We start from the raw sequence: 27,861 nt of genomic DNA, 5'->3' as shown, positions 1-27,861 counted from the left end.
TAGGGTTAGAAAGAGACTTCCGCTTGTAAATTGTAAGTTGTAGCTTTATAAAATAGGCCACAGGTATAATAGCTATATACATATAATAGTGATATGATAAAGTAAATAAAACAAAGCCATGTACTTCATAATTTTATTGAAAACATGAAAAATAATACCTACCTACTAACTAAAACGATTTAGTATTTACAACACAGAAACCTATATTAATTATAATTCTTTTTTCAGGTATAAAAGGGTACTCCACCTGTCCAATGTCAGTGCATCTCGCTCTCTCATTAAGGCAAAATGGAGAAATTGGATAGGTGGAGGACCACCCTAGTTTAAACTGAGCTCCATTGATTTTTAATAGGTAGTACTTTATGCACTGGTTATATTAGGTAGTTCATGCACGTGTTTTAACACAAGCACTTCCATCGACCCGCTAAGCGGGTTTTTTTTGTTGGCGCTTTTCACTATGAACTAAGCGGTCTAAGCGGAAAAACCACGTAATCGGTAACGGTCGTAGCGCGCACTGGCATTGAATGCGTCAAAATATTAAATTACTTATGATAGCTCTCTGAAGTGTGGTCATTTGCACTAGTTGCACTCACATTATTGCACTGGGTGTCCATGTACCCAGATAACTGACCCTCCTACAAACAAATTTCAATGCAGGGGGGAGGATAGTTATCTCTGCAACTTACTGTACGGCTGTACAGAGGGCCTACCGCGAACCACGTTCGATGTGTTGCTTCCCTGTCACACTTACGTACGAATTTACAAGTGCGACTGAGAGGCAACACGTCGTACGTGTTTCGCGGTAGGCCCTCAGTCACCACAGCCTTCTGTACCTAGTACTATTATTTATTCTGTGCTATAGGTGACTTTCTACTTTCTAGGAAAGCCCTAAAATATAAGCTAGTATTTTGAATTTGATTGAGCCGATTGAGGTAAATGATTAAGCTATGTTCTTGAGCCATCTGCCAAGGTACTCGCCGATTTTGTGAGCTGCATTTCTGTAACAAAGCAGACCAAGATTAGTTTTTTAAAACATCTACTCGTCGCTAGAGGGCGGTAGTAGTACGTATGTTGCGTTCGATATTTCGCATGTATGATTATTGTTCGCAGCGGTTTCACTAGATGGCGTTGTGAAATTGGACAGTTGGAATACCACCCTTACCCATATAATTTATCGGTTCGTGCATAATCTATTGAGTGACGTCACCCTGTTGTGCAGTCTGTTTCCTGTAGCGCTGTCCTCGTCTGATGCAACATTTTCTGTTATAGCTGGTGACCCTCGATATTTTTCCTGAATGCAATTCCTTGGCCTTCCAAGGTAAAAGAGACGATGGAGAAAGCTGATAATATGCGTGTGGTACAATTCATGAGCTATGTCGTTTCGTGCCTTCGAATACGGCCACTACGGCACCAAATTTTTTAAAGGAAACTTAACTATATTATTTTTAATTAAGATTGAATGATCAATAATCAATATAATCATACATTTTGAGATGTGGCCGTATTGCAGGCGGGCGGCGATGTGCGTGTGGTACAATTCATAAGCTATTGTGTTCTGCTGATCGCGACGTATTGCTGATATTTTAAACGTAAAATTTTAACAATTAATCTTATAGTCTGTCTTGATATTGCGGGAAAGCCGAAGATAGTTCGAAATGGAGGAAAAACGTCCAGCTATGTGGCTGTTCCTGAGCCAGAAGGAAACGTGGTCAAAGTCCACTTTTCGACTCACAAGAGCTTGCAACCGGGGTAAGGGCTAAGATGAGACATTGTCTTGTAATGCGAGTAACAAGTTGAAGCCATCAAACTACCTCACGGAGAAAGCGGATGTGGTACAAGGAACGAGCGCAGCGACCACGCGCTCCGCTGCCAATGATGTTGGGTGTCGCCCCACCCATATCGGACAGCAGTTGTGCCTGAAACGTAAACGGTAGAGTTCATTTAATTGTTATTTGATCTGTAATTTGTGAACACTAAAAAAAATAGAAACACAGTCACTGATTCTCTAAAAAGAGACTAAAATTCCAACGGCACGCTCCAAGCAGCCTATGCTCCAACAATTTTTTCAGCAATCAAGTGACTGACAACATTTTTACTCATGATTTTGTTCCTAAATAAGTAAATTTAGTCTAGTAACTAGACCAGACTTAGTACCAGGTGTTAAACTAGACTCTAGTTTGACACTTGATACTGCTAGTCGCCAGGAAACTCTATCGACTCTATTTCGCACCTCGGCCGCTCCAAAATATCTGATGGAGACTGTACCTATTAGCGACATGTTGCAGGCTGGCTCTCAGCACGGTGTCGAAGGCATCGCCGGCGCCGCTCACACCACTTGCTCCTGCGCACGCCCACGCCACGCAGCCGCCGCGGTGCACACGCCGTGATAACGATTCTAATACCTGTAATCAATGGCAGCATCTGTTTAGGCATGTTCGTATTTTTTTCTTTTAAAGTCAATCTTCGGTTGCAAAATTCTGCAGCAGAACTCCAACAACAACAACAAGATTTTAAATGAAAACAATCTTGTTGTTGTTGTTGTTGTATTTTTGTATATCTAGACTTATGCACAATCAGACTTCGCGCTTAGGAAATCTCGAACGGAAAGTAATTTCACCAAATTATTTGCGATACTAGAGGGAAGTGCATTGCCCCATCGTAATTATTCTACGTATTTTTACGTATGTTACTCGGATTATAAAGAAAACAATCCGTTTTTGAAGTTTTCCCTGCATCATAATATAACATCAGATGTACCAAATATTACGTTGTAGGTAAAACTTTGACATCGCAGTAGCAGAGATTTTAATAATTAGATATAAGTACCTACTAGATCTGACATATCACTAAGTGCATAAACAGCGAGTCATTTCTAACAATGAGTTGATTGAAGACATATAATTATGCACTGACTAATAATTATTAGTGATGGTCAAGAAAATTGCATATAATAAGATAGGTTGAGGAAAATCACAAAGGAATAGCTGATGCGTAATATCGTGATATACTCATAACCGTACGAAGTGTACTTCCACATTTCGTTATGAGATTATTCGGTACATGCGTTTCATGCGCTCCTTTGTGCTATCCTACCCTTAGTCATATTTAAAATTGATAATGAAGTAAAACCTATATATTTATACCCGTATATTATATTTCACTTGTTGGTTCTGACGTGATTTTGGCGCACGGACGGAGCGAACAGGTTTTGCAAATCGCAAGTCGCAACAAACAGTATTTCGCAAATTTTACTTTTTAACAGAGAGTCTACCTACACGAAGTGATTATTTAAAACTTTTTAGGCTTCTTAGCCCTGAAGTAATTTGTCAGTAGTTGAGCTAAGTTGTGTAAAATAAAAACTTTAAAAAAGGTGCTACCTACCTTTAAATTATCATAAACATCTCTCGTTACGAGATCCGCCAGGCCGTCCAAACTTTCAACATTGGCGTCTTGTCCTACCACCACTAGTGCGTCGACTTTTCCCGCCTCCGCCTCCGCTCCGCTCGTGTCACTTGGCACGCTAACAATGCACCCACGCGATTCTAGCCGCGTTTTTATTTCTTTTCCTAACGCGCTTGTTGCGTTTGATATCTGAAATAAGTAAAATAAGAGGCGCTTTTAAAGAAATAATCTTGAACCAAGTTTCATTTCCATTAGAATCATGATTGTCTAGTACCTGCTGACTGAGCTATTTGACTTTAGAAAGTGTTAGATATAATATGATGAGAGGGTCATTGCGCTAATTTTCGTCCGGCTCTAGTTTTCGTCCACTTGACTAAATTTGAATATAAACCTTCATTGCTGCACAAATTTGGACTTATTGCAATCCTTAATATCTAAACAATTTGTCTATCTACAGAAAAAAAAATGGTAATCCATCAAGTGGACGGAAACTTACACTGGACGGTAAACTGACGCAATTACCCTATGTCGTGGTAAATAAATTAGATTGTATACATACTAGAACTGTGTGAACCGGGCGCCGCTCACGCGCCCTCTGCCGGGCGCTATACGCTAGCAGCGCTGACGCGACTAGCACTAGCGAGCCACCTTCTAGCGTAGCGAGCAACCGCCATGCTAGCGACGTTCCGGTCTCCATCGATTCTGCCATGATTCTGGAGAAGAGAATACGGTTATGAGTTCGATATCTATCTCATCATCATCATCATCTCAGCCATAAGACGTCCACTGCTGAACATAGGCCTCCCCCTTGGACCTCCATTCGTACCGGTTGGAAGCGACCCGCATCCAGCGTCCTCCGGCGGCCTTAACAAGGTCGTCTGTCCATCTTGTGGGTGGGGATATCTATCTAATAAAATCTAAAACTTAATGATCTGTAAGATAAAGTTTGTCAAGCAGATCTTGTCAGTAGAAAAAGGCGGCAAATTTGAAAAATGTAGGCGCGAAGGGATATCGTCTCACAGAAAATTTGATTTTCGCGCCTTTTTCTACTGACAAGATTCGCTTGATCGTCTATCTATATATTTATAATCTATTTCGAAGGCGGTATTACTCGTAATATGTAAAACGAAACGTAAAACGAAAATTATACAATTTAAACCCAAGCAGAAAAAGCCTTTAGAGATGAACCTACACATAAATAGCGCCCAGATAGAGGAAGTCACAGAATTTAAACTACTAGGAGTTTTCATTGATTCCGGAGTAGACTGGAAGGCCCACGTACAAGGCGCGAAGACAAAACTAACAAAGTTTATCTACGCGCTTAACGTGATAAAGTTAAATGCAGATTTTGAGTCTGCACTATCCGTCTACTACGCGTACATATATTCTAGTCTCCGATATGGTGTGGTCTTATGGGGAGCCAGCACTGACGCTCACGAACTCTTTGTCCTACAGAAAAAATGTGTACGAATCCTGGCAAATATACGGATCCCAAACAGTTGCCGTCCTTTCTTCAAACAATATGAGCTACTTACACTTCCGGGAATATACATAATGGAGGCCGCTATATTTGCAAGGAAAAACCCCGATCTATTTGAAGCTAAATTGGATACATACAAAACTAGAAGCCAGTATAGAAACAAATTAAAAACACCAAGCTCTAAATTAGCCATCTATAGAAACGGGCCCCATTTCGTATGTATCCAAGTAGTAAACAAAATACCCGATGAGATCAAATTGGAACCAAATGACAAACTGTTTCACAAAAAACTAAAAACCTTTTCCTAATACGAAAATGCTATTACTCAGTGGATAACTTTTTAAATGATGAAAGCTAGCCGCACTACTTATACCTTATACCAAAAATTGTAATCAAACTAACATTGACATTCAACTTAATACGAAATTCGCCCTGACTAATTATTAATTATACATTAATTCAAAATATTAGACATAATAATAGCATGCATGGCCTGTAACGTACTTTAGTATTAAGCTAGATATAAGACAATTTGTGTGCCCTGACAGGGTGTCATGGAAGCTTCCTGTATAACTGTAATAACATCCCATGTACATGACTATACAAATAAACATCTTATCTTATCTTATCTTATCTTATGTAGAATTGGGGAACTAATCTCTGTCTGTATCAGACTAATTACTTTTCTGCTTGAATACTTAACTCAAGAAACCTGTGAAACCTGAAAACTTAAGAAACCTGTTTTAATTTTGATTCCAGATCTTTATTCGTCGTTTGGAAACTCAAAAGTCATTGGAAACCCTTAAGGGCTTTAAGACTGGAACGTCATCGAAGAACACCATAGGTACACTTAAGTGACACTTAAGTATATTCTGTTGAAAGTGTTGAATATATTATATTGTCTGCTATTGAATAGTAACTATGCAGAAAGTAGGTAGGTACCTAATTAAGTGAGCTGAACATACCCAAGAGAACAATTTACTTTATCCGAGACAATCTAACTATTGCTTCATATAAACGTGGCCAAACCCACAGGCAAGCCTTGAGTTGCATTTGAAGCTCGAGCTTTCAGATCAGATCAGAACCATTGTAACTTGAATTCTTTACGAATATTTTATCGTAGGTCGTGCCATGCACTGTCGCACGTACATACCTACATATTATTAGAAATACATGGCCAGCATGACATGAGATAGAGAGTCCAACACGAATACTTTTTTTTTTATTATAACAACAAACAGTAATTACATCAAAAGATACAAAAATATACTGTAGGGAAGTACATATGTATTTTTATACCTATATATATTTGTACCTAATGAACATAATAGTCGTAAGAAAAATATTTCTCCTTGATTACATTAAAAGTTTTTATATAAAACGGTACTCGATAATAGGACCATTCTAACAGTGTTACTTTTCTAAAGATTGTTTAGACCGAAACATACCACACTATTACAACACACTAACACACTTATTGCTCCAACACGCATAACCGCCATAAGTCATTCGAAAACTCATTCAATTGTTACATTTTGTTACCGAAACGAATTCCAAATTCAAAAGTTGCTTTCGACATGCCGTTCTCACTAACCGATCTGCAAATAGCACCAATGACTAAAAACTTTCAGGCTATATCAAGATAATAAGCTTTGCGAAACTATTTGATATTCGGCGCGATTCGGGAAATGAATTAGAGATTAACTAGATACCATATAGTAAAGATATGTGACGTTCCACCGGGGTAAAGGTACCTTATGGCGATTGGCGCTTACGCTATTATTAACGCCGCTCCATAATAATGGCGGCGCTATGCGACGACGTAAGCGCCAGCCACCATAAGGTATCTTTTCCGTGGAACGTCACATATTATACTATTTTATATGTGAGTCTCTAATTCATTTCCCGAATCGAGCCGATTATTATTAAATATTACCTCTTCGGCGGTTACACTAGGTGGCGGCTATAAGCAGGTGTTCGATTTTAAATGCCATTTAAGTCAGTTGGCATTATAGTAAATACTTTGATAGTAGTTTATGTATCGTGTTAAGCAATTAGTATTCAATGAAACAATAACATAATTGAGAACTCCGTGTATTCCACAAGTCAGTTTGTTCGTTACAGTTTTTGCTTGGACGCGTCGGTCACGTTATAGTCACGTGATCGTAGTGTGTTCCAAAACGCCTTAACTAAGAACATGATACATCTTCCCCCTTATGTGATAAGTCTGTCTCATAGTCTTTAAGATAAGCTGGAGGGTTAATAACACGTTTAGGTCTGCCTTCACAATTAGCCGAAGGTCCAGGTTCCATCATTCGTTCAGAACCCATAGGCAACTCCGAGTCCCCATCCTCAGGTATAACGCATCGCCTCGGCGAGCTAACAGAAACATCTGATGGTATATTGGAAGTTGCTGATGGCTTCAGTTGCGAAGAGTTCCTTCTTAACATAGAACCCTGATCATCTTGGATCAAGTAAGACCTGGGCGAACTGTGAGAGTCCACTATTTTGGCTGGCAACCATACATTTTCTCTGCGATATACAACATCTTGCCCTTTTTCTAGAGTATAATTATAATGTCTGGCAGTTTTATCATAATTAGTTTTATTCATAATGTTTCTTTTTTCTTGATACTTATCAAAATCAGTGACTACTTTTGGTGCAAGCAAGTTGTTGTGTATTGGCAGTGTAGACTTAGTAAAACGACTAAACAACAATTGAGATGGAGAGTATGGTGAACCTATCACTGGGCTATTCCTATATTCTAAGATAACAAGATGTATGTCTAAATTTTCATCCTTGCATTTTTTTAACATATTCTTTGCTATACCAACATATTTTTCAACAAAGCCATTCGATTTAGGATACAGCGGGCTAGATGTAACAACAGAGAATTTATACATTTTTGCAAAGTTTTTAAATTCAATTGAGTTGAATGGCATGTTGTCAGCTCTGAGAATGTTTGGTATACCATGAGTAGCAAATAAGGTTTTTAATATTTTTATAACTGTTGCAGCAGTCATAGAATTAACTTTTATTAGATCAAACCACTTAGTATAGTAGTCAGCCACTACTAGATAGTTTTCATTACCATAATTTAGAAAATCACAACCCACTTTATGATATGGGAGTGATGGTGTAGTTTCATCTAATAATAAGGATTCCTTTACTTTTCTAGTACTATATTTTTCACATAAATGACATTTACTTATGGTATCAATGACATCACTTTTCATGTTTAGCCAAAAGAAAAGTGACTTTACTCTACCCAGCGTTTTAGTGATACCAAAATGTGCAGAGTGTACTCTTTCCATAACAGTTTTTTTAAGAGATGAAGGAACTATAATCCTATTATCTAAATATACAATATTATTTTCAACTACAATGTTATTTTTTAATTTCCAATAAGGTTTGACAAGATCTTTAACTTTATCAATATTTGTAGGCCAACCATTATTACAGTATTCTATCATTTGGGATAGTGCTGCATCTTTACATGTGGCTTCTGTAATCTCTATGAGAAAGCTATCACATACATTCACAGTATGAACAACATGGTCCAAAGATTGTTCAAGTGTACTAGCTTCAGCTTTAGAAGAGGCTCTACTTATAGCATCCGCAATCAACATCTGTGAACCCTTAACATACTGGACATCAATATCATATATATTTAGTTTTAATCTAATTTTTCGTAGTCTTTGTGATGCAATGGAATAAATTTCTTTTTTCATTAATGCAACTAATGGTTGATGATCAGTTTGGACTACAGTATGCCTACCATATATATAATAATGAAATTTTTTACAAGCAAATAAAATGGCTAAAAATTCCTTGTCTATTTGACCATATTCACATTCAGTTTTACTTAGGCTTTTAGATGCAAATGCAACTGGTTGTTTAAACTGCATCAAAACGCAGCCAATTGCATTTTTTGAACTATCAGTCTGGATAGTTAAAGGTTGCTTGGGATCAAAATTTCTTAAAACAGGTGGACTAATAAGAATGTTTTTGATTTGTTCAATACACTTTTCATGAGTCGCTCCCCACTGAAACATAACATCTTTTTTTAAAAGTTCTCTTAGCGGGCTTGTTAATTCGGACAATCTTGGGATGTAATCTCTCATATAATTTACCATGCCCAGAAACCTTTGTAAACTTTGTTTATCGGAGGGCGAGTCATAATCCATTATAGCTTTAACCTTATTTTTATCAGGCATCAGGCAACCATTAATTATCTCATGACCAAAATACTTTACTATTTCAGGGAGATATTGAAATTTTTTAAGATTAAATTTAATATTTAATTCTCGTGCCCTTAATAAGACTTTTTCTAAAGCCACATCATGTTCCTCTTTTGTTTTGCCATATATTAAAAAGTCATCAATGTATATAAATGTATTTTCTATGTTTTTGAAACAATTTTCACAGTTTTCTTGAAATATTTCAGCTGAAATGTCTAATCCGAATGGTAAAACATTAAAATTGTATGTGCCAAAGACTGTTGAGAATGTACAAAGCTTTTTACTAGATTCAGAAAGACCAATTTGCCAAAAAGACTCTTTCAAGTCTAGGACCGAGAAATATTTAGCGTCAGATATTTTAGATTTAAGGTCATTTATAGTTGGTATTTCATAATATTTCTTAAGAATACACTTATTTAGATCCCTAGGGTCTAAGCACACACGGATTGCATTTTGGTCTTTCTCAACTATCACAATTCTATTGATCCATTCTGTGGCTTCATCCATCTTTGATATGACACCTTTTTTACACAATCGTTCAAGTTCAGACTTAAGTTTTTCTTTTAATTTTAGAGGAACACGATGAGGTGGTTTTGAAATTGGTACAGACCCTTCTTTTAGTAGTATTTGACATTCAGCTGGAAATCTCCCTGTCCCAGTAAATACATCTTGGTACTTTGCAATTAATTCAATTTTCCTTGGATCATCTGTAACAATGTCATTTTCCAGTGAGTCAATTTTATTAATGTATTTTCTTTCAACCAAACCTAGCATGGAACAAGCATCTCTGCCCAGGGTTGGTTGAAACTCTGAATCTGTAACAATAAATTCTATAAAATAGCATTTACTCATTAATTTGACTTCCAACAATATAGAGCCATATACTTTTATCCCTGTATTGTTGTAAGCATAGAGATTACATTTAGAAGATTCCAACTTCAGGTTTTTTCTTTGTTTAATCGCTTGATAATCACTGAACGGAATCAAGTTAACATCTGAACCACAATCAAGCTTAAACTTGATACTCTTGGTGTCTTCTATTAATAATGCTTGTGTCCATTCTTTAGAACGTACCTTCTGAACACTGCCACAATAAAATTCGCCATCACTATCTTCCTGATTGTCTGCAATAGCTTTTACATATTTGCTGCGGCACACTGTAGCATAATGGTTGTACCGATTGCACTTTGTACATAATTTGCCACGAGCCGGACACACTTCGAGTTTACGCTCATGTTGTTCTCCGCACCATTTGCATTTCAGTACCATATTATTATTATGTACCGGTTTGCTGTTCGATTTTTTTTCAATCACCTTATCAACCTTGACTTTGCCTTGGACCTCTGCAGCATGTTGACGTCCTAATTCGGCAAGTCGCAACTTTGTGATTACCATGTCCAATTCTGCATCGCCTTCTATGACTATCTTCTTCTGGGTATGCAGGTCATTGGTACCCAATACGAGTCGGTCGCGAACAGCATCATCTTCTTCCGCTCCAAATTTACAACTCTTAACTAGCCTCTTTACATCAGTTAGGAAGCTGTCAAATGGTTCGCTCTCCTCCTGCTTTCTGGTGTAAAAAAGGAACCTTGAATGAAGAACATTCTTTTTAGGCTCACAATAGTCCTTGAACTTCTTCATGACATCTTCAAACTTTACGTCTTCCGTCGTCGTCAACGCAAAGTTATTGTAGATTTTAATGCCATCCTCACCAATTACATTTAAAAGGATCGCCACTTTCCTTGTGTCATCGCTTTTGTCTAAGCCGGACGCCACCAAATATATTTTCAGGTTCTGTTCAAACGTTTTCCAATTCTCCGACAGATTTCCTGATACGTTTAACTTTTCAGGTATGTTAAACATCGACATGATTGACGGAGTAGACTGCGACTGCGCCATGTATCGTGTTAAGCAATTAGTATTCAATGAAACAATAACATAATTGAGAACTCCGTGTATTCCACAAGTCAGTTTGTTCGTTACAGTTTTTGCTTGGACGCGTCGGTCACGTTATAGTCACGTGATCGTAGTGTGTTCCAAAACGCCTTAACTAAGAACATGATACAGTTTATTAGACTGTTGCATAATGAAAGGCATTACAATACGAGCAAGTAGGCATATGCGCGTGGCGCTTGCGCCACCTAGCGGTCATATATATCTGTCCTAATCGTAATAGACGCGTTTTGTTAGAGAGTGAATCTTCTGTACCTAGTACTATTATTTTATTCTGTGGTACGGGGCGGTAGCGTCAATAAGTCCGGTAGTTTTGAACTTTTGATGCAAAGGATCCCGTACTTTTAGGCGACAAAGTTACTGGTAGAGCTAGAGTTTTATTTCGTACTTCGTTAGATTTATTAGAACAGCCCAAGTGGTAGTACTTACCTTGCGTATCATTCTGTAATTTCTGTTATATTATTTTGATTGCATACCTAATACTGATTGCGTTTGTGCAACTCAAACCATACCTTTATCTCATCTACCCTAATGGTCTAAGAAATAGTACATTTCGATGCTAGTGCGGAAGGTATGTCATTACTAGGTGTATTACGAGTACCGAGATATCTTGCCACGAGCCGCAGGCGAGTGGCAAGACTCGGGACGAGTGAAGAATGACATTTCCGCACGTGTATCGAACGACGTTTTTTAATACAGTTGCGAAAAAATAAGAAAAACATTGTTAATCGTACACTAAACAAAAGTGGTAACAGTGACAGCTCGGTTAGACGTCGTCTTTAAGTATATTATATCTATGGGCGTTTGGCAGCTATTCCGTTCCATTCAGTCAACTTATTAAGAACGGAATTTTCAATATTGAATATTAAAAAATAAACGTGTTATAATGATGAAGAGGTAAGTAATTAAATATGAAATATGTAATATTTTTCGTATTCTTACATTAACGGTAGGTTTTTATGCTGATTACGACGTTTAAAGGAAACTAATATTAACACTCATCAATAAGTAGTCGTGAATTGGAACAAGTATAAATTTAAAAAAATTGGAAAAGTAAAAAGCACTAGTTCGAGATAACCAACTTTCCGCACGCTAAACAGCTACGTAAAGTAGCACTTTTTGAGCAACTGTATTAAAAATTACATTTTGCAATGTGCTCCAAGGTCCGATGACTGTTCCATTATATTATATATTGGGTTCCATCAGAATTTATTGCATATTGCCGAGTGCCGCTGGCACTAATATAGTAAATATGTACATGTGTTCACGGGCTTAATCCGTTAAATCAAAAGCCCGTTGGTGTCTTTTGTTGTATTGTGTTCTTATTACAGATATAGTGCATAATTATTTTCCATCGTATTTTCACGGAATCGTACGAACATGGGTTGCTATTTCAGTCAGTCTCGGCTAGGGTTGCCATATGGAAGAATTAAATGTCCTGATAAAAATCCGGACATCACCCTAAAAACCTGGACATTTCTTGTAGCAAAGATTTGGCGTAGCTTGAACGACGCCCCAACGCGCTGCTGCTCTCTGGGGTGTACTGTATCGTGGATCTACTTTTCCCTTTCCCTTCGCCCGATCTCGTAGCCCTCTCCTTGGACGCGCATTTTATTTTTATAAGGTCATTCCTAAAAATCCGGACACATGCCAAGTCCGGCCGCAATCCGGACAAACGGTCAAAAATCCGGACATGTCCGGACAAATCCGGACGTATAACAACCCTAGTCTTGGCACAAAAAGTAGGTACTGAGGTTGACTGACGTATCATGACAAATACGAACGTTTCCGAGAAAATACGGTGGAAAACAAGTACATAGGTAATATATACACTACTTACATCTCAGATTCTCGAAAGATGTCAAACGCTCACAAACCGCAGTTCACCAACCCTTATTGGTTCAAGAATAAAGATGATAAAATTCACATTTCCTCAGTTTCTTTCGCCAGCGTAATTGTCAGCAATGTGATTAAACACGAAAGCTGTCGCAAGCGGACCTTGGGACGTTGCGGAATAAAAAAAGTGTCGCAATTGACTATGGTCGGGTATTACCCGGATTGGTAATACTTATGGTCGTGGTGGGACTGGGAATGTGTGTGCGTCAGGTCAATATGAACAATTGAACATAAGTATTACGTTTATAGCGACACCTTAATCTTAATTCGGTGTAGAGTTTTTTAGAACTTTATTCCAAGGTACCTACCTACTACCTACTAATACTAGTGGCTGCTGACAGAGTAGACCTCACGAGCATAACTGAAAAATAAATAAATCTGGCTCCGCCATTTTGAAAAAAAAAAACCGGAAACCGGTTCGACAAATAATCTATTTAATCATAGAACCTGCTCACAAAGTTTCACGAGAATTACCTAATTGCGACGTACAGAAAAAAACACCACATAAGAAAGCATTTTTTGCCCAAGCTGAAATGGAGATTCGGTAACGCTTGGTCAGTTATAAAATTTATGAATGCAATAGTAACTCTCGCGCGGTCTGTTGCGCAGATCGCTGAACCGATTTTGATTAAAATTGGTATGAAGATAGAGACCGAAGGAAGGACATAGAATATGTAGTCTTTAGGGTTCCGTACCCAACGGGATCCTATTACTAAGACTCCACTGTCCGTCTGTCTGTCTGTCACCAGGCTGTATCTCATTATGGACCGTGATAGCTAGACAGTTGAAATTTTCGCAGATGATGTATTTCTGTTACCGCTATATAACAACAAATACTAAAAAAAGTACGGAACCCTCGGTTTGCGAGTCCGACTCGCAATTGTCCGATTTTTTTCTAATCATCATCATCATCATTCTAGACAGACAAAGTTGTAGGCAGAAGCTAGTAAGATTAAGTAACTTTTATTTTTTAGTGTGTTGTTTTTCCTTACCTAAGTAATGCCTTTTGTACCTTGGTAATTATTAACCTTACTAGGTTTTAATGTAGGTAGTTATTTAGTTAATTAATATACCAAGTTCAACTCGTAAAATTACAAACTATAAAATCCAATAAAGCAATATAAAGTTTTATTAGTTATAATTACTATACATATGTATGCAACTGTTTAAGTGTCTGTTAACGTCACCTTCGTCCTTCAACCTAGAGTTTTAGACCAAGAAAAGTCTGCAGTGATTTTGATAGCCCACGCAGTGCTAGTGTTATTTACACGTTCTAATTTCATAGAAGTTGACGTTTAAAATGACACTCTATACACTTATACACTTATATATATATCTATAGGCACTGGCCTAATCTCATTGTATTAGAGAGTAGAGAAAGTTAGTTGACTACATTAATTAATTAAGATATACTTAATTACTTATAGAAGGACTAGACTATAGTATATACATACATATAAGTATTACATATGTACCTACTTGAACGTTTTGCGCACTAGACCTAGAAGATGTTGTGTCAACTTTAGTGCCAGTCTTCTCGGACACCACGGGGACACGTACGTCCGTCCTCGAAACGTCGGAGGTGAATTTAAAATTTAATTTTACGCAATTAAGTCCCGTCGTTGTAAATAATAATGAGTAAAAATTATGAAAGTTTAAATCAGTGTCTCTGGCCGTCAATAGCCAGCCGGTTTTTTGTCCGTCCAGATAAGCAAGGTCCAACTGTACCTACTAGATTTAATTGAGTATCTAGGTATACATATATATTGGTATACCTACCACAACATTAGCAAATAACCGTACATTAGGAAGGAATGCGTTGGCAATCAATCATTGGTCACAGGTAAAAAGCGTAGACATTGTTGTATGAATTATGCGATCGACAACACAAACGCAATTCTTCCTATTCGCGATTCCCATACAATATAGATTCCACACAACTGCAGTTTACTACATTCGTGATTCCACACAGTTGCTTTTTTTACGCAATCGAGTTTCTTCCTATTCGCGATTCTACACAATATTTTTTCGACGCAATCGCAGTTTACTACATTCGTGATTCCATACAAGCGTTATTTTAACGCAATCGGAATCCTTCCTATTCGCGATTCTACACAATATTTTTTCAACGCAACCGCAGTTTACTACATTCGTAATTGCACTCAGTTGTTATTTTTACACAATAATACCTATAGCGTTTCATCTTAATAAATTCATATTTTTGACTCGGCCGCAATCAAAAGGCGCTGGTAGGTGGGTAGATAGTCTATAGCGGTGGGATCGGGCGACTTTCAACCCGGAGTCACGGGTTCAAACCCCCGGCTCGTACCTACCAATGAGTTTTTAGGTACGTATATATGATTTTTTGATCATTACCAGGTGATTCCGGGTTGAAAGTCGCCCGCTCCCACCGCTAGACTACCTACCCACCTACCAGCACCTCTTGATTGCGGCCGAGTTAAAAATATGAATTTATTAAGATAAAACGCTATAGGTATTATTGTGTAAAAATAACAACTGAGTGCAATTACGAATGTAGTAAACTGCGATTGCGTTGAAAAAATATTGTGTAGAATCGCGAATAGGAAGAATTCCAATTGCGTTAAAATAACGCTTGTATGGAATCACGAATGTAGTAAACTGCGATTGCGTCGAAAAAATATTGTGTAGAATCGCGAATAGGAAGAAACTCGATTGCGTAAAAAAAGCAACTGTGTGGAATCACGAATGTAGTAAACTGCAGTTGTGTGGAATCTATATAGTATGGGAATCGCGAATAGGAAGAATTGCGTTTGTGTTGTCGATCGCATAATTCTGTTGTATGTTGTATTATTGCTGGTGATTTCCCATTTATTGTCAGACAAGCCCTTGCTCTGTTCTCAGGCTTAATTTATGCATAATTCACTTCATTCACTTGTCGTAATAATCTGCAAACTCATAGGGGCCTACTTTATGGGAGATTTTAGATTTATGTCTGTATCTTCATGTATTTAGATAAAAGTACCTAAACAAACAATTTGTGCATTTTCGGGTAGTTATAATAACTATAGGTTTTCGTAACTCAGTGGAAGATTTTTTTAGGACATACGGTGAAATTGCATTTTTATATATATATGTCGGCGGCCGATCGTAAGATCAGGCATATCGTGAAATTCCTAGGCATATAGTGAAACGTGAAAATCTTTGACTCGTTCCCTGAGTGGACGGAGCCCCGCGTAGCGGAGCTCCTATTTCTGGGCAGTTTGCCCTTCGGGCATCTGAAGCAACCTAATGAACCTATCCTACCTATATATTGGTTTAATGTGACTATCGTCAAAACATTACACAGGAACATTACGATATGCCTGATCTTACGATCGGCCGCCGACATATAGATTAGAACTATCTATCCACCAAATTTTGTCGGTCAAAAATGAAGCAAGCTGCTAAATTCGAGAAATGAATCTGAAATTATAAGGACACTAATAAGTATCATATGGGAGTAGGTTTATTTAATGTCATATTACTATAATTTTCCTTATTCTATAATGCAGTAGGTATATCTATATACTCTACGTGAGAGGCCCCATTGGTGCGTTGCGTTGTAACATGGTTGTAACAAATATATTTATAATAAATAATGAATTCCTTATTCTTTAAAGTTACAGCTAAATGTCGTGCACATACATTAACGTGACACAAGAGAGAGGTCAAAATGTCAGAAACAAGAAAAAATCTACGTCGAAGAAGGTACTTGACGATGCATAACGATGTTAGTTAAGTACTTACGTGTATTGTATGCTTCCAAAATTTTAACAATGCCTGCGTCATCGTTTTAATTTTGTTTTCTGGAAAATGCTTTAATGATGAATGATGAAGACAGTTGTGTGTATTTTCTCGGAAATGTTCGTATTTGCCATGCTACTTCAGTCAACCTCAGTTTAGTTTACGTACTTACTTTTTGTACCGATGCTGACTGAAATAGCAATTAAGGCCGTTCCCTGAGCCAGAAATGTAAAAATACCCCAATAATTATCCTATTTTTCTAAGAAACGTTGATATTTGTAGACGTGGGAAAAATAAATATAATTCTTGATTATATTATCTTTAATAACACAGCTTTCGATACACGATTCATAACACTTCGCTCGATAGAATTTATTCCCAAAGTAACCTCCAATTCGAATTTATACTCCAACTTTACTTGTTTCTTTACTACTTATGTGACACTATGAAACAAAAAAAGGAGAAAAATCAATCATAACTATAACAATAATTTGACAGCTGTAGAAAAACGATAATTAGAGGCAATATTTTTAAAATAAATAAACATCAACTAATTCTATCGTAACAAAATATCGACTCGATACGATCGAAACGATCGACGTTCGTACATTTCCGTGCAATACGATGGAAAATAATTATGCTACACCATAATAGGTAAGTAAGTATCTAAAGCAAATTGGTAAGACACGAGCGAGATTATTTTACGGGCAATTCTAATTTAGGAAAAGCTTTATTGGTCCTATCAAAAAATATGACAGATGGACAAAGTCCAATTTAATCCCAAAATGTACTGTATTGTCAATTTTGCTAAGGGATAAAAAAAAGGTTCAAAGGTTAATTGATTACTGATTACTTACCTATGATTTATGATTAGGGAGATATGAGTATGTTAGAGCTTTACGCACCTCTTTAGCTAGCTTTACCTCCTCCCACAGTAGGTAATATTAGATACACAAACTCGTAAGAATATAAATTATTAACGAGACTCGAATTCGCAGTAAGGTCACTGATGCAAGATGTTTCTGGTCAGTGGTCAGTAGGTCAGATTCAGATTCGTGTAGGTTGACCTCGGTGGCATGTACAGTCAAGAGTGTGTGTGTGTTGAGTGTGTCATAACACATTAATTGTCTACTTAGAAAAAATCGTGAGTAAAGGTTGACCCACCCTAGACCAGGCCGGGGCCGGGCCGGAGCTTCCGGCACTTCGTTTTCTATTTAAAGCACCATGTGATCACCGATCAGGCGTCATAGAAAACGACATGTCGGACGCCATGGCCCGGGCACGGCCCGGTCTAGCGTGATTCATCGCATCTGTAATCTGTATGTTTCCATAGCATACTGTGAACGGCGAACGCCGTGACTTATTTGGGAAAAGGATTTAACCCCCGATTTAAAATGTTCCAAGCAAATCATACATTTTTGGTATCGGAAATCGGAACCATAGGCCTTTTTTAGGGTTCCATACCCAAAGGGTAAAACGGGACCCTATTACTAAGACTCCGCTGTTCTTCCGTCCATCCGTCTGTCACCAGGCTGTAGGTAGCTCATGAAAGTCATGAACCGTGATAGTTAGATACAGTGAAACCTGGTTAATTGGCACCTGGATAAATGGAAAACCTCAATAATTGCAACCAAAAGTCCGGTCCCGGTCCCTTGAGACCAAAAGGCCTCTATAATTGAAATTTTGGAACCTCTATAATTGCAATTTAGATTTTAGTGCTTTTCATAATTTTGCCTCTGTAATTGACCACATCGCAACTTAAGACCTCTATAATTGACACTGTGCTAAAAAATCCGTTATTTTTGCTCTTGTTTTTACCTCTATTATTGAAACGAGCCTTACTTATTACCTCTGTAATTGAAATAATGTAGTTGTAAACAGCAGAAACAATATTTTAATAGCAATGATCATTTTATTTATATCTCCATCCAGAATTCAATTTATTTATTGGGTATCTATCACAGTAGTAGGTGAAATAGTTTTGATCAATAAAAAACAAAGTAGGCTTTTTATATTCTAATAAAACTTTCTTCTACAATTCAAGGGAATTTTTTAAACCCAAATGATGAGAAAATAAAGTGGTAATTAATGTAGTGTAAAAGTGCAAGTATAGACAGAAGCAATATATAGACCAGAAACCCAGAACGTAAGCGTGTAAATCTACTTTAAAGGGTTATTTGCACCTCCATAAAAGAAATTTGTCAGAACGCAACCTCTGTTAATGAAAACCTCTATAATTGACACAACGAGTTTTTGAACCTCGTTAATTGACACGACCTGCTTAAATGAAAAACCTGGTTAATTGACAAAAACTGGCCGGTCCCTTGAGATTGCAATTATCCAGGTTCCACTGTAGTTGAAATGATGTATTTCTATTGCCGCTATAACAACAAATACTAAAAAGTACGGAACCCTCGGTGGGCGAGTCCGACTCGCACTTGCCCGGTTTTATTAATTTAATTATTATTTGTTATTCTGTCTTGTATTGTACAATTTGTACAGGACTATTGTCAGGATACCTATTCCATTTTTTATGGCAACCCTAGCTGGGCCGGGCCGTCTCAAATGTCTCAAGACTCTCAAGGTGCTCTAAAGTAAAAGCTCGCTCCTAAAGGCAACCACGGCGAAGGTTACGGCAGGTTCAACGTTTAATTTATCTTTATATTCTTTATTTTATCTTGGAATATTTCCTGTCACAGGTAGGTTTATTGAGTAAGCAGGTAGGTACATTTATTTTGCAGAAATAGGTGGGTACCTGTGTACTTAGTCAGCATTCTCTAATAGCTCAACGCAAAAATACATAGTTAAATGTCTATTTCTATTGCCTGTTTCTGCATAGAGATGTAGAACAATTAGATTGCGGCAAATACTTTTAGTGCATTGTTTCATCTGGTACACTGAACATTTGTAGGTACAACATCGTTGACGCGAAATATTTGTATATATATTATATATATATATGTATAGGTACTTACTTAATTGTAATTTTAATGTTGTGCTCACTACTCACGTAACCGTCTACAACAAAATTATATAGTTTTTGAATTGCCAGGAGCGTGATTTAAATCCGCGGTTCTGGGACACCGATTCACCGCTTTAAGGATGACTCACGTTAGGCCCCGTTCGCACGGCAGCTTTTTCTACGCGCGTTAAAAAAGCGTTTGAATGACACAAATGGATAACCATGTATGTATTCACACGAAGGCGGTTTTTAAGTGCGGCGCTTTTTTATCGAGCACTGTTCGATTTTCGGCGTTGAGCATTGGCCGTCAATTGAATTGATCATACGGAACTCCGTGTATCTGTTCTCACAAGCGTTAAAAAGCGTCGGCACTGCTGTCAGTTGGCTGTCAAGTGTCAATTTTTGGTATCAATCGTCAAGATTATTATTAGTTTCACCGTAAAAATGTCAACTTATGCTTACTAATTCCTGAAATATTCAAGCTATATTCAAATAATACGTCGTAATAGTGAATAAAGTATGGCTTTGCTGAGATGCGTACGTGGCAGTACGACTCACAAGTGATTTTTAAGCGTTCGTATGAACACAAATATTAGAAACGGTAAAAAAGCGCCAACGTCGGGTTTTAACGCAACGCTTTTTAAGCTGTCGTGCGAACGGGACCTTAGACCGGGCCGTCTCCGCGCCGGAGCTTCCTGCGCGGCGCATCGTTTTCTATGGAAAGCATCACGTGATCGCCTGTCATGTCATAGAAAAGTAAGCGCCGGAAGCTCCGGTCCGGACACGGCCCGGACTAACGTGAGTCATCCTTTAACCGAACACGTTTTAATAAAATAACTACCGCAAATACTAGATATAAACTATAAAGTGACTATAAAATATAGCTTGACAGCTTTATAATACTAGTTATAATAACAATAAATAATAATTGCAGTAACATCATGCGATAGGTCAAAACAACACCTGCCATTAAAAACTATCAAAGAATGATACCTACTTTTAAGTAGTTATACAATAAGTATCTAGAAATTACCATGAATCTGAGAGCAAATTGGCATCTTCGTGCAATTGCATGAAATTGATACCCGAAGAGTACCTACATACAAAATTGTAGATGATGGGACTGTTAAAAATAGTTGCGATTCAGCGAGGAAATGCTGCCAGCATCCCATCCTCAGCACCATGCATTTTATGGTTTTTAATTAATTTTAATTTATTTACATACTTTAGTTATTAAGTTTATGTTTATTTTGCGATTATAAATAAATTGCGATTGTTTAAATAAACTCAGTTTATACTTATGCTACATTTTTGTTACGTACAATACAAATCAGCTTCATTCAGCCAAGTCTCAGTTAACCGGTAGACCTATAAATAAGTATATCACAAAGTACACGTATAGGTATACAATATTACGTAGGCCTTACACGCGACCCGAGATACCTAATAATTGCCAAAGAAACAATGAAGGTCTGAGTCACGCATGCAATCTGCCGACCTTCGCGGATGGATACACGAACAAATTAGTGCCTCTATAAGAAAATTTACATAATTTTCTAAGTGACCAAGCGATTTCTATCTCGTCACGAACAGAGGCGGACTGGGACAATGTTTTATGGGTGTTCACTCAAAAGTTTCAATCGGGATGCGATGCGATGTGAACTTTGTTTTTATCTGCGTGATTGGGTATCGTATCTGGTCACGTATGCCGTCGAGGGGAGATGGCTATTGAGCGACTTGTGGTCCAGGGAAAGGTTGAGGATACCATGCCACGAGGAAGATCGCTTATGAGGTGGAACCAGATAAAAGCGGCAGTAAATGGCTCATCATCACTACATCAGAGAAGAGTGGCGACGTGTTGTGAAGCTTGCCACTAACACCTGAAGTGATGACCACGACCACTTTGTCAAGATTACCGACGAAGAAGAAGATTCTCGATCCTCAGCCCACCAACGGAGCGGCACCTGGCGTTCACGAGGATTCATTAGAACTGCGATGGGATGATCGACAACATTTGCGCCTGGGATGATGTCGTAGTTTGTAAATTAATTAATAATTGCTACGTTTACGTTAGCATTGTTCGTTGATTGGGGGTAATAAACACTAGCGAAATCGGTATTACGAGTAGGTACATACCTATACTAAACCATGAATTCTTGAACTTTAAATGACGTCGCCAAACTCGACCTGCAAATGGTATCCTACAATCTAGGGACAAAATCAGCAGTTTACACTGCAGTAGTAGGTATTTATTTAAGGCGCGGGTGTTTAAATCCTAAATTTATTCGTTTATCCACATTATACAGTAAAATCGTTACCATAATCATTGGAATGATAACCAATGCCGAATAAAGACGTTAACCTTACCTCCCAGTTACTTTCCAAGGCCCATCTGACACCCGCACAAGCCCAAATAGGCGTATCGTACGACTCTCAATATATTATAGGTGATTATAGTCTCAATTATTGGGTGAATACGTTTTTATCGTATTTTGTAAAATTAAATTTAATGAATATTCGAACAAGTCAAATCATAGTCAGTCGTATCAGTCATATGACAGCTTTTTGTCTTAAACTTGCAGATGACCTCCGTAAACTAATTTCGACCCACTTAACCGTATGCATTAGCCATTAACGTATTTGATGTTTGAATAGACCTAAAGGGCACTTGGAGGTATTTAGGTTCAATACCTACCTATAATATATACTTATTAACTTGTTAGTTTTAGGCTTTGCCCAAAAACGTTGAAGACTTGTATGGTGATAAGGAGTGGCATTCCTAAATTGGTTTCTGGCGTAGATCAAGTTTAAAAGAAACCAAACTACCTCTACCTACATTCGTTCGGAGGCCTTTGAATTTAATTAAAAGATATAATTAAGTACTTTAAGTAGGTTTAAAGCAAGAGTGAATAGACTTAGTCCAAGAAAAGTCTGTAGCGATTTTGATAGCCCACGCAGCGCAAGTGCGTCATAATTTCATAGAAGTTTGTAGTTTAAAAAAACTGGGCAAGTGCGAGTCGGACTCGCGCACGAAGGGCACCATAGCGCAAGGGTCCGTACCATAATGCAAAAAAAAAACAAAAAAAAAGCAAAAAAAAAAAACGGTCACCCATCCAAGTACTGACCACTCCCGACGTTGCTTAACTTTGGTCAAAAATCACGTTTGTTGTATGGGAGCCCCATTTAAATCTTTATTTTATTCTGTTTTTACAATTTGTTGTTATAGCGGCAACAGAAATACATCATCTGTGAAAATTTCAACTGTCTAGCTATCACGGTTCGTGAGATACAGCCTGGTGACAGACGGATGGACGGACGGACGGACGGACGGACAGCGAAGTCTTAGTATTAGGGTCCCGTTTTACCCTTTGGGTACGGAACCCTAAAAACACTTGAACTGCGTGGGCTACTGTGGTGGGCTATCAAAATCGCTGCAGACTTTTCTTGGTCTATCTCTAGGCTGTTACTAAATTAGTGAGCTACATCTTAGGCTCTGTTGTCGCTTTCCACTAGGTGTAGGGTTGCCAAGTCAGGATTTTCCAGTCTAGTCCAGGAAATGTCAGAAGAGGTTTAGGTTGATGTCACATTAGCGAATGGTAGGTTTGTGTGTCTGTTTCGAGTGTCTTGACTTTTGTCAGGATATTATTCCTGACAAACCCTTAACCATTTTGGACTTAACCAGTAGGTACTAACCATATCATGTAAGAGCGATTAAACACTAGATTTCACCGATATGCACCCGGATGGGTGCAATGATTGCACTACACTACACAATCAGAGTGGAACTTGTTGCAAGTTGCAGGCAATTCGCGAAGTGTCAAACAATGTGGGCTTCCTATGGCTTAATATGGTATTCAAACAAGTGTATATGGTTTTTAAAGGGTTGGCAACGAGCATCAAACAACCCTGGACTTGCAGGCGTCCATGGGCTACGGTGACTGCTTACCATCAGGCCATATGCTTGTTTGCCACCGACGTTGTGTAAAAATAATCACAACAGGTATATATGTGGACCAGAAGAAGTTTTATGCGTTATTACCTTAATAGGTTACCTTTACTTATTAGTCTTATTACCTTTAAATATAATCGTCATTAAAACTATCACTGATGGTCACTGTTATGTAAAGCTAGCTGCGAAAGTGCATACGAAGGTGCTTTAAATTATCTGATTAGGTATTATATCTCTTAATTATTCCATGCATATTTATTTTATGTCGAATATTTTGTATTAGGTAAGTACCTACCTATACAACCTAGTTATCCTACGGCCTCATTAGTTACTAACACATAGTAAATAATATTCAAGAGATTAGTCCTTGCCATGATTAATGTAGTTTGCAGACAGTTTATTACTTGGCCATAATGGCCATATTTGCGATGATGATGGGTATCTGTGTCATTAGTAGTCATTACGATAATCTGAACCTAGGAAACGGTGTCACAGAATAGGCAATTAGTTTAGAAGCTATTTACTCTATGTAGTGGGTATTAGGGTAGGTACCTAATACTATAGGTATGTAGATAAAAACATAAGTTTCGAGTAACGTAGAGCTTATAAAGCTCTGTTTTTATACCTATTTCGTTTGCACCAGTTTACTATTAAGCAGTCGAGTCGAAATGTCATATACATATATATATATATATATATATATATATATATATATATATATATATATATATATATATATATATATAGATAATTAAGGTTATTGAAGTCGGACCATGCTAACTCTGCATGAAATTTCCAACGATAAAGTGTGTGAATGTCAAATTTGTTCACACTTTGTTCTGTACAAATCGATGCTAAAAGTTAACTTAGAGTCTAAGTTAACTTCTAGCATAACTTTTAGCAAGTTTCGGTCTTGAGCCGTCTAAGACTTAGACTTACCATGTTTACTTACTTGTCTTAGGCTTAGACTTTTATTTTTGATAAGTAATAACTTTTTCTTCATCACTTTTAAGTAATGTAATGCCAATTAGCACGTAAGGTTTATCTGTAAGTGCTAATTGATTGAAGTGAATAAATGAAAATGAAAATGAATGAACTTTTTCAAAGACAAATAATTAATAAAAAAATAAATATGTAAGTATTTATGAATAGGTATAAATGACACTAATCACTAACATCAGAACTGTACATAATTTTTAAGAAAAAAAAACCGACTTCCATGGGGGCCGATGAAAGATTATTGTAGATGGTACACTATGTAGAAAAGGAGGTAAAACCACCCACTTTTCTACTAGCATTTTGCTTCTGTATAATTGCTCCTCTACAGGATGGGCCAACGGAGTGGTCGGCGTCGGAGTCCCTTGGAGTGGCCGGCGTTGGCCCATCGTGAAGAGGAGCCATGAGGGTCGTAGTTGTAGCCTAACCTAACCCACTCCTCAGATAGCAGTTCGGTTCTGTGCGGATCGCAGTTCGAAGCTAATCAAACCCACTTTTCAAGTAGCATTTCGTTTCTGTAAGGCTCGCAGTTCTAACCTAACCTAATTCTTGTTCGGTTCTGTGAGGATCGCAGTTCAAACCTAACCTAACCCACTTAATGGCGCATGCCGTGCGTTGTACGGGGGTTTAAGCGGGAGGGGCTAGTAAGATTGGCATCATCGTACTTTATACCTACACTAATTTTATGGTAGGTAATCATAGTTGTTTATTTAGTTAAGGTATCATAGTGGTTTTCTGGGTCAAGGTCCGGGTCCGAGTCCGGGTCCGAGTCCGGGTCCGAGTCCGGGTCCGAGTCCGGGTCCGAGTCCGGGTCCGAGTCCGGGTCCGAGTCCGGGTCCGAATCCTGATCCGAGTCCAGGTCCGGGTCCGAACCGGATCCGGGTATGAGTCCGAGTCCGGGTCCCAGTCCAAGTCAAAATCGAAATTCGTAATCACCAAACGTGTACCATGCGTCATTGAAGAGTTCTGTTCTGGTCATCATCAGCAGTTCCACTTCATCAAATGCGACAGTTTTTAATGTAAATGCTTGATTTTATGATGAAAATACAAAAAAATCTATACGTATGCCTTTAATATTTGAGGAGTTCCCTCGATTCCTTATGGATCCCATCATCAGAACTCGAGCTTGACAAAAATGTGGCTTAAAACTTAACTTGCTTAACAAACATAACGACGAGGACAAATCGCCAACCGTGAACTATGCGTCGTTGAAGAGTTCTGTTCTGATCATCATCAGCAGTTCCACTTCATCAAATGCAACAGTTTTTAATGAAAATGCTTGATTTACTGATGTAAATACAAAAATCTCTATTCGCATGCCTTTAAGATTTGAGGAGTTCCCTTGATTCCTCATGGATCCCATCATCAGGACTCGAGCTTGACAAAAATGTGGCTTAAAACTTAACTTGCTTAACAAACATAACGACGAGGACAAATCGCCAACCGTGAACTATGCGTCGTTGAAGAGTTCTGTTCTGATCATCATCAGCAGTTCCACTTCATCAAATGCAACAGTTTTTAATGAAAATGCTTGATTTTCTGATGTAAATACAAAAATCTCTATACGCATGCCTTTAAGATTTGAGGAGTTCCCTTGATTCCTCATGGATCCCATCATCAGGACTCGAGCTTGACAAAAATGTGGCTTAAAACTTAACTTGCTTAACAAACATAACGACGAGGACAAATCGCCAACCGTGAACTATGCGTCGTTGAAGAGTTCTGTTCTGATCATCATCAGCAGTTCCACTTCATCAAATGCAACAGTTTTTAATGAAAATGCTTGATTTTCTGATGTAAATACAAAAATCTCTATACGCATGCCTTTAAGATTTGAGGAGTTCCCTTGATTCCTCATGGATCCCATCATCAGAACTCGAGCTTGACAAAAATGTGGCTTTAAAACTTAACTTGCTTAACAAACATAACGAAGAGGACAAATCGCCAACCGTGAACTATGCGTCGTTAAAGAGTTCCGTTCTGATCATCATCAGCAGTTCCACTTCATCAAATGTCACTTTTTTGGGTGTATATGCCTGATTTGTTGATAAAAACACAAAAATCACTATATGTATGCCTTTAAGATGTGAGGAGTTCCCTCGATTCCTCATGGATCCCATCATCAGAACTGGGTTTTGACAAAAACGGGACCAATCTGTATGTATATAAATTCAATCAAAACAAAAAAATTCAAAATCGGTCCAGTAATGACGGAGATATGGAGTAACAAACATAAAAAATAAAAATAAAAATAAAAAAAATAAAAATAAAAATAAAAAACATACAACCGAATTGATAACCTCCTCCTTTGGGATTTGGAAGTCGGTTAAAAAATACAACAGTGTTTAGGTAAGATTACGTAGGTACAGTAGGTATAGTACCTAAGTACCTACATAGGTACAGACAGATGCTAGTGATTTGAAATTGGCACGTTAGGTATTTATATAATTTCGTTAGATTTTCACCTAAATGGAATTTAAAATAACAAAGTGAACGAGCAATAAACGATTATTGAGCAATATATCGAGCATAATTGTAACGGCCTAAAAATAATTATATTAAGTATACAGATTAGAGGACTATTATTCCACATTCGTGTATATATTCGTTTAACACTGATTTAAACTTTCACGATTATTTAACATTATGAAACTACACAACGGGAATTAATATATATTCGTTTAATTCGTATTTACGCACCTTTCGTGTAAATGAGTAGGTATATATCCAATAATCCAATCCAATTCACACACAAATCAAAATAATTTGGACAATCTTGCTGTAGATGGTCATTTTTGTAATCGAAAACAATTTAAAAAATCACAACACCAACCAACCAAAACACGGCAAAACTTTTTAATGCGACGGTAAATTCGAATACTTAATTTTTTCCCGCGCACTGCGTTCGGATACGCGGCCGCTGAACGAATGCACGCGACAGTTTGTTTGGCGCACCGTTTACGTAAAAACCTTGATTTTTATTTCGAACTTCCAGTACAAGTTCCATATGGGAAATTAAGGACAGTTTTTAAGGCAACATGGCATTCCTATTTAACTCATTCGCATTCACTGCTGTGTGTTTTTGTGCTATTTTGGTTTAGTCCCAATAAATTCGAAAATCTGATAGATTTATTCGTTGGGAGCAGTGTTGCGTGTTGTTTATTATGCTAATTTACTTACCGACTAGTTACAATCAATTTAGAGAACTTATAAGTAG

At 37.7% G+C, this 27,861-nt stretch overlaps 1 protein-coding gene across 1 annotated transcript; it reads right to left on the bottom strand.

Annotated features, from left to right (window-relative positions):
* Positions 1 to 119: 119 nt before the first annotated feature.
* On the bottom strand, positions 120 to 27,592 carry LOC134680361 (uncharacterized). Its single transcript, XM_063539487.1, has 6 exons — positions 27,345 to 27,592; positions 3,962 to 4,115; positions 3,382 to 3,591; positions 2,266 to 2,402; positions 1,812 to 1,916; positions 120 to 998 (listed from the first exon to the last, which is right to left on the bottom strand). The coding sequence occupies exons 2-6, from the start codon at positions 4,109 to 4,111 to the stop codon at positions 941 to 943; spliced, it is 660 nt and encodes a 219-aa protein (XP_063395557.1). The 5' UTR covers positions 4,112 to 4,115; positions 27,345 to 27,592; the 3' UTR covers positions 120 to 940.
* Between the last annotated feature and the right edge of the window lie 269 nt (positions 27,593 to 27,861).

The sequence above is a fragment of the Cydia fagiglandana genome, chromosome 3 (assembly GCF_963556715.1).
Source record: "Cydia fagiglandana chromosome 3, ilCydFagi1.1, whole genome shotgun sequence".
Lineage (NCBI taxonomy): Eukaryota > Metazoa > Arthropoda > Insecta > Lepidoptera > Tortricidae > Cydia > Cydia fagiglandana.
Note: the sequence above shows the minus strand (reverse complement) of the source record. Positions and strands in the feature narration are given on the sequence as shown.

Bases quoted from the DNA above. Each gene is read 5' to 3' on its own strand.
- LOC134680361 (XM_063539487.1), bottom strand. From the start codon at position 4,111: ATGGCAGAATCGATGGAGACCGGAACGTCGCTAGCATGGCGGTTGCTC. The intron at 3,592-3,961 runs GTATGTATACAA...TACTTATTTCAG, and splicing joins GCCCGGTTCACACAGTTCTA to ATATCAAACGCAACAAGCGC. The intron at 2,403-3,381 runs GTAGGTAGCACC...CATTGATTACAG, and splicing joins ATGTTTATGATAATTTAAAG to GTATTAGAATCGTTATCACG.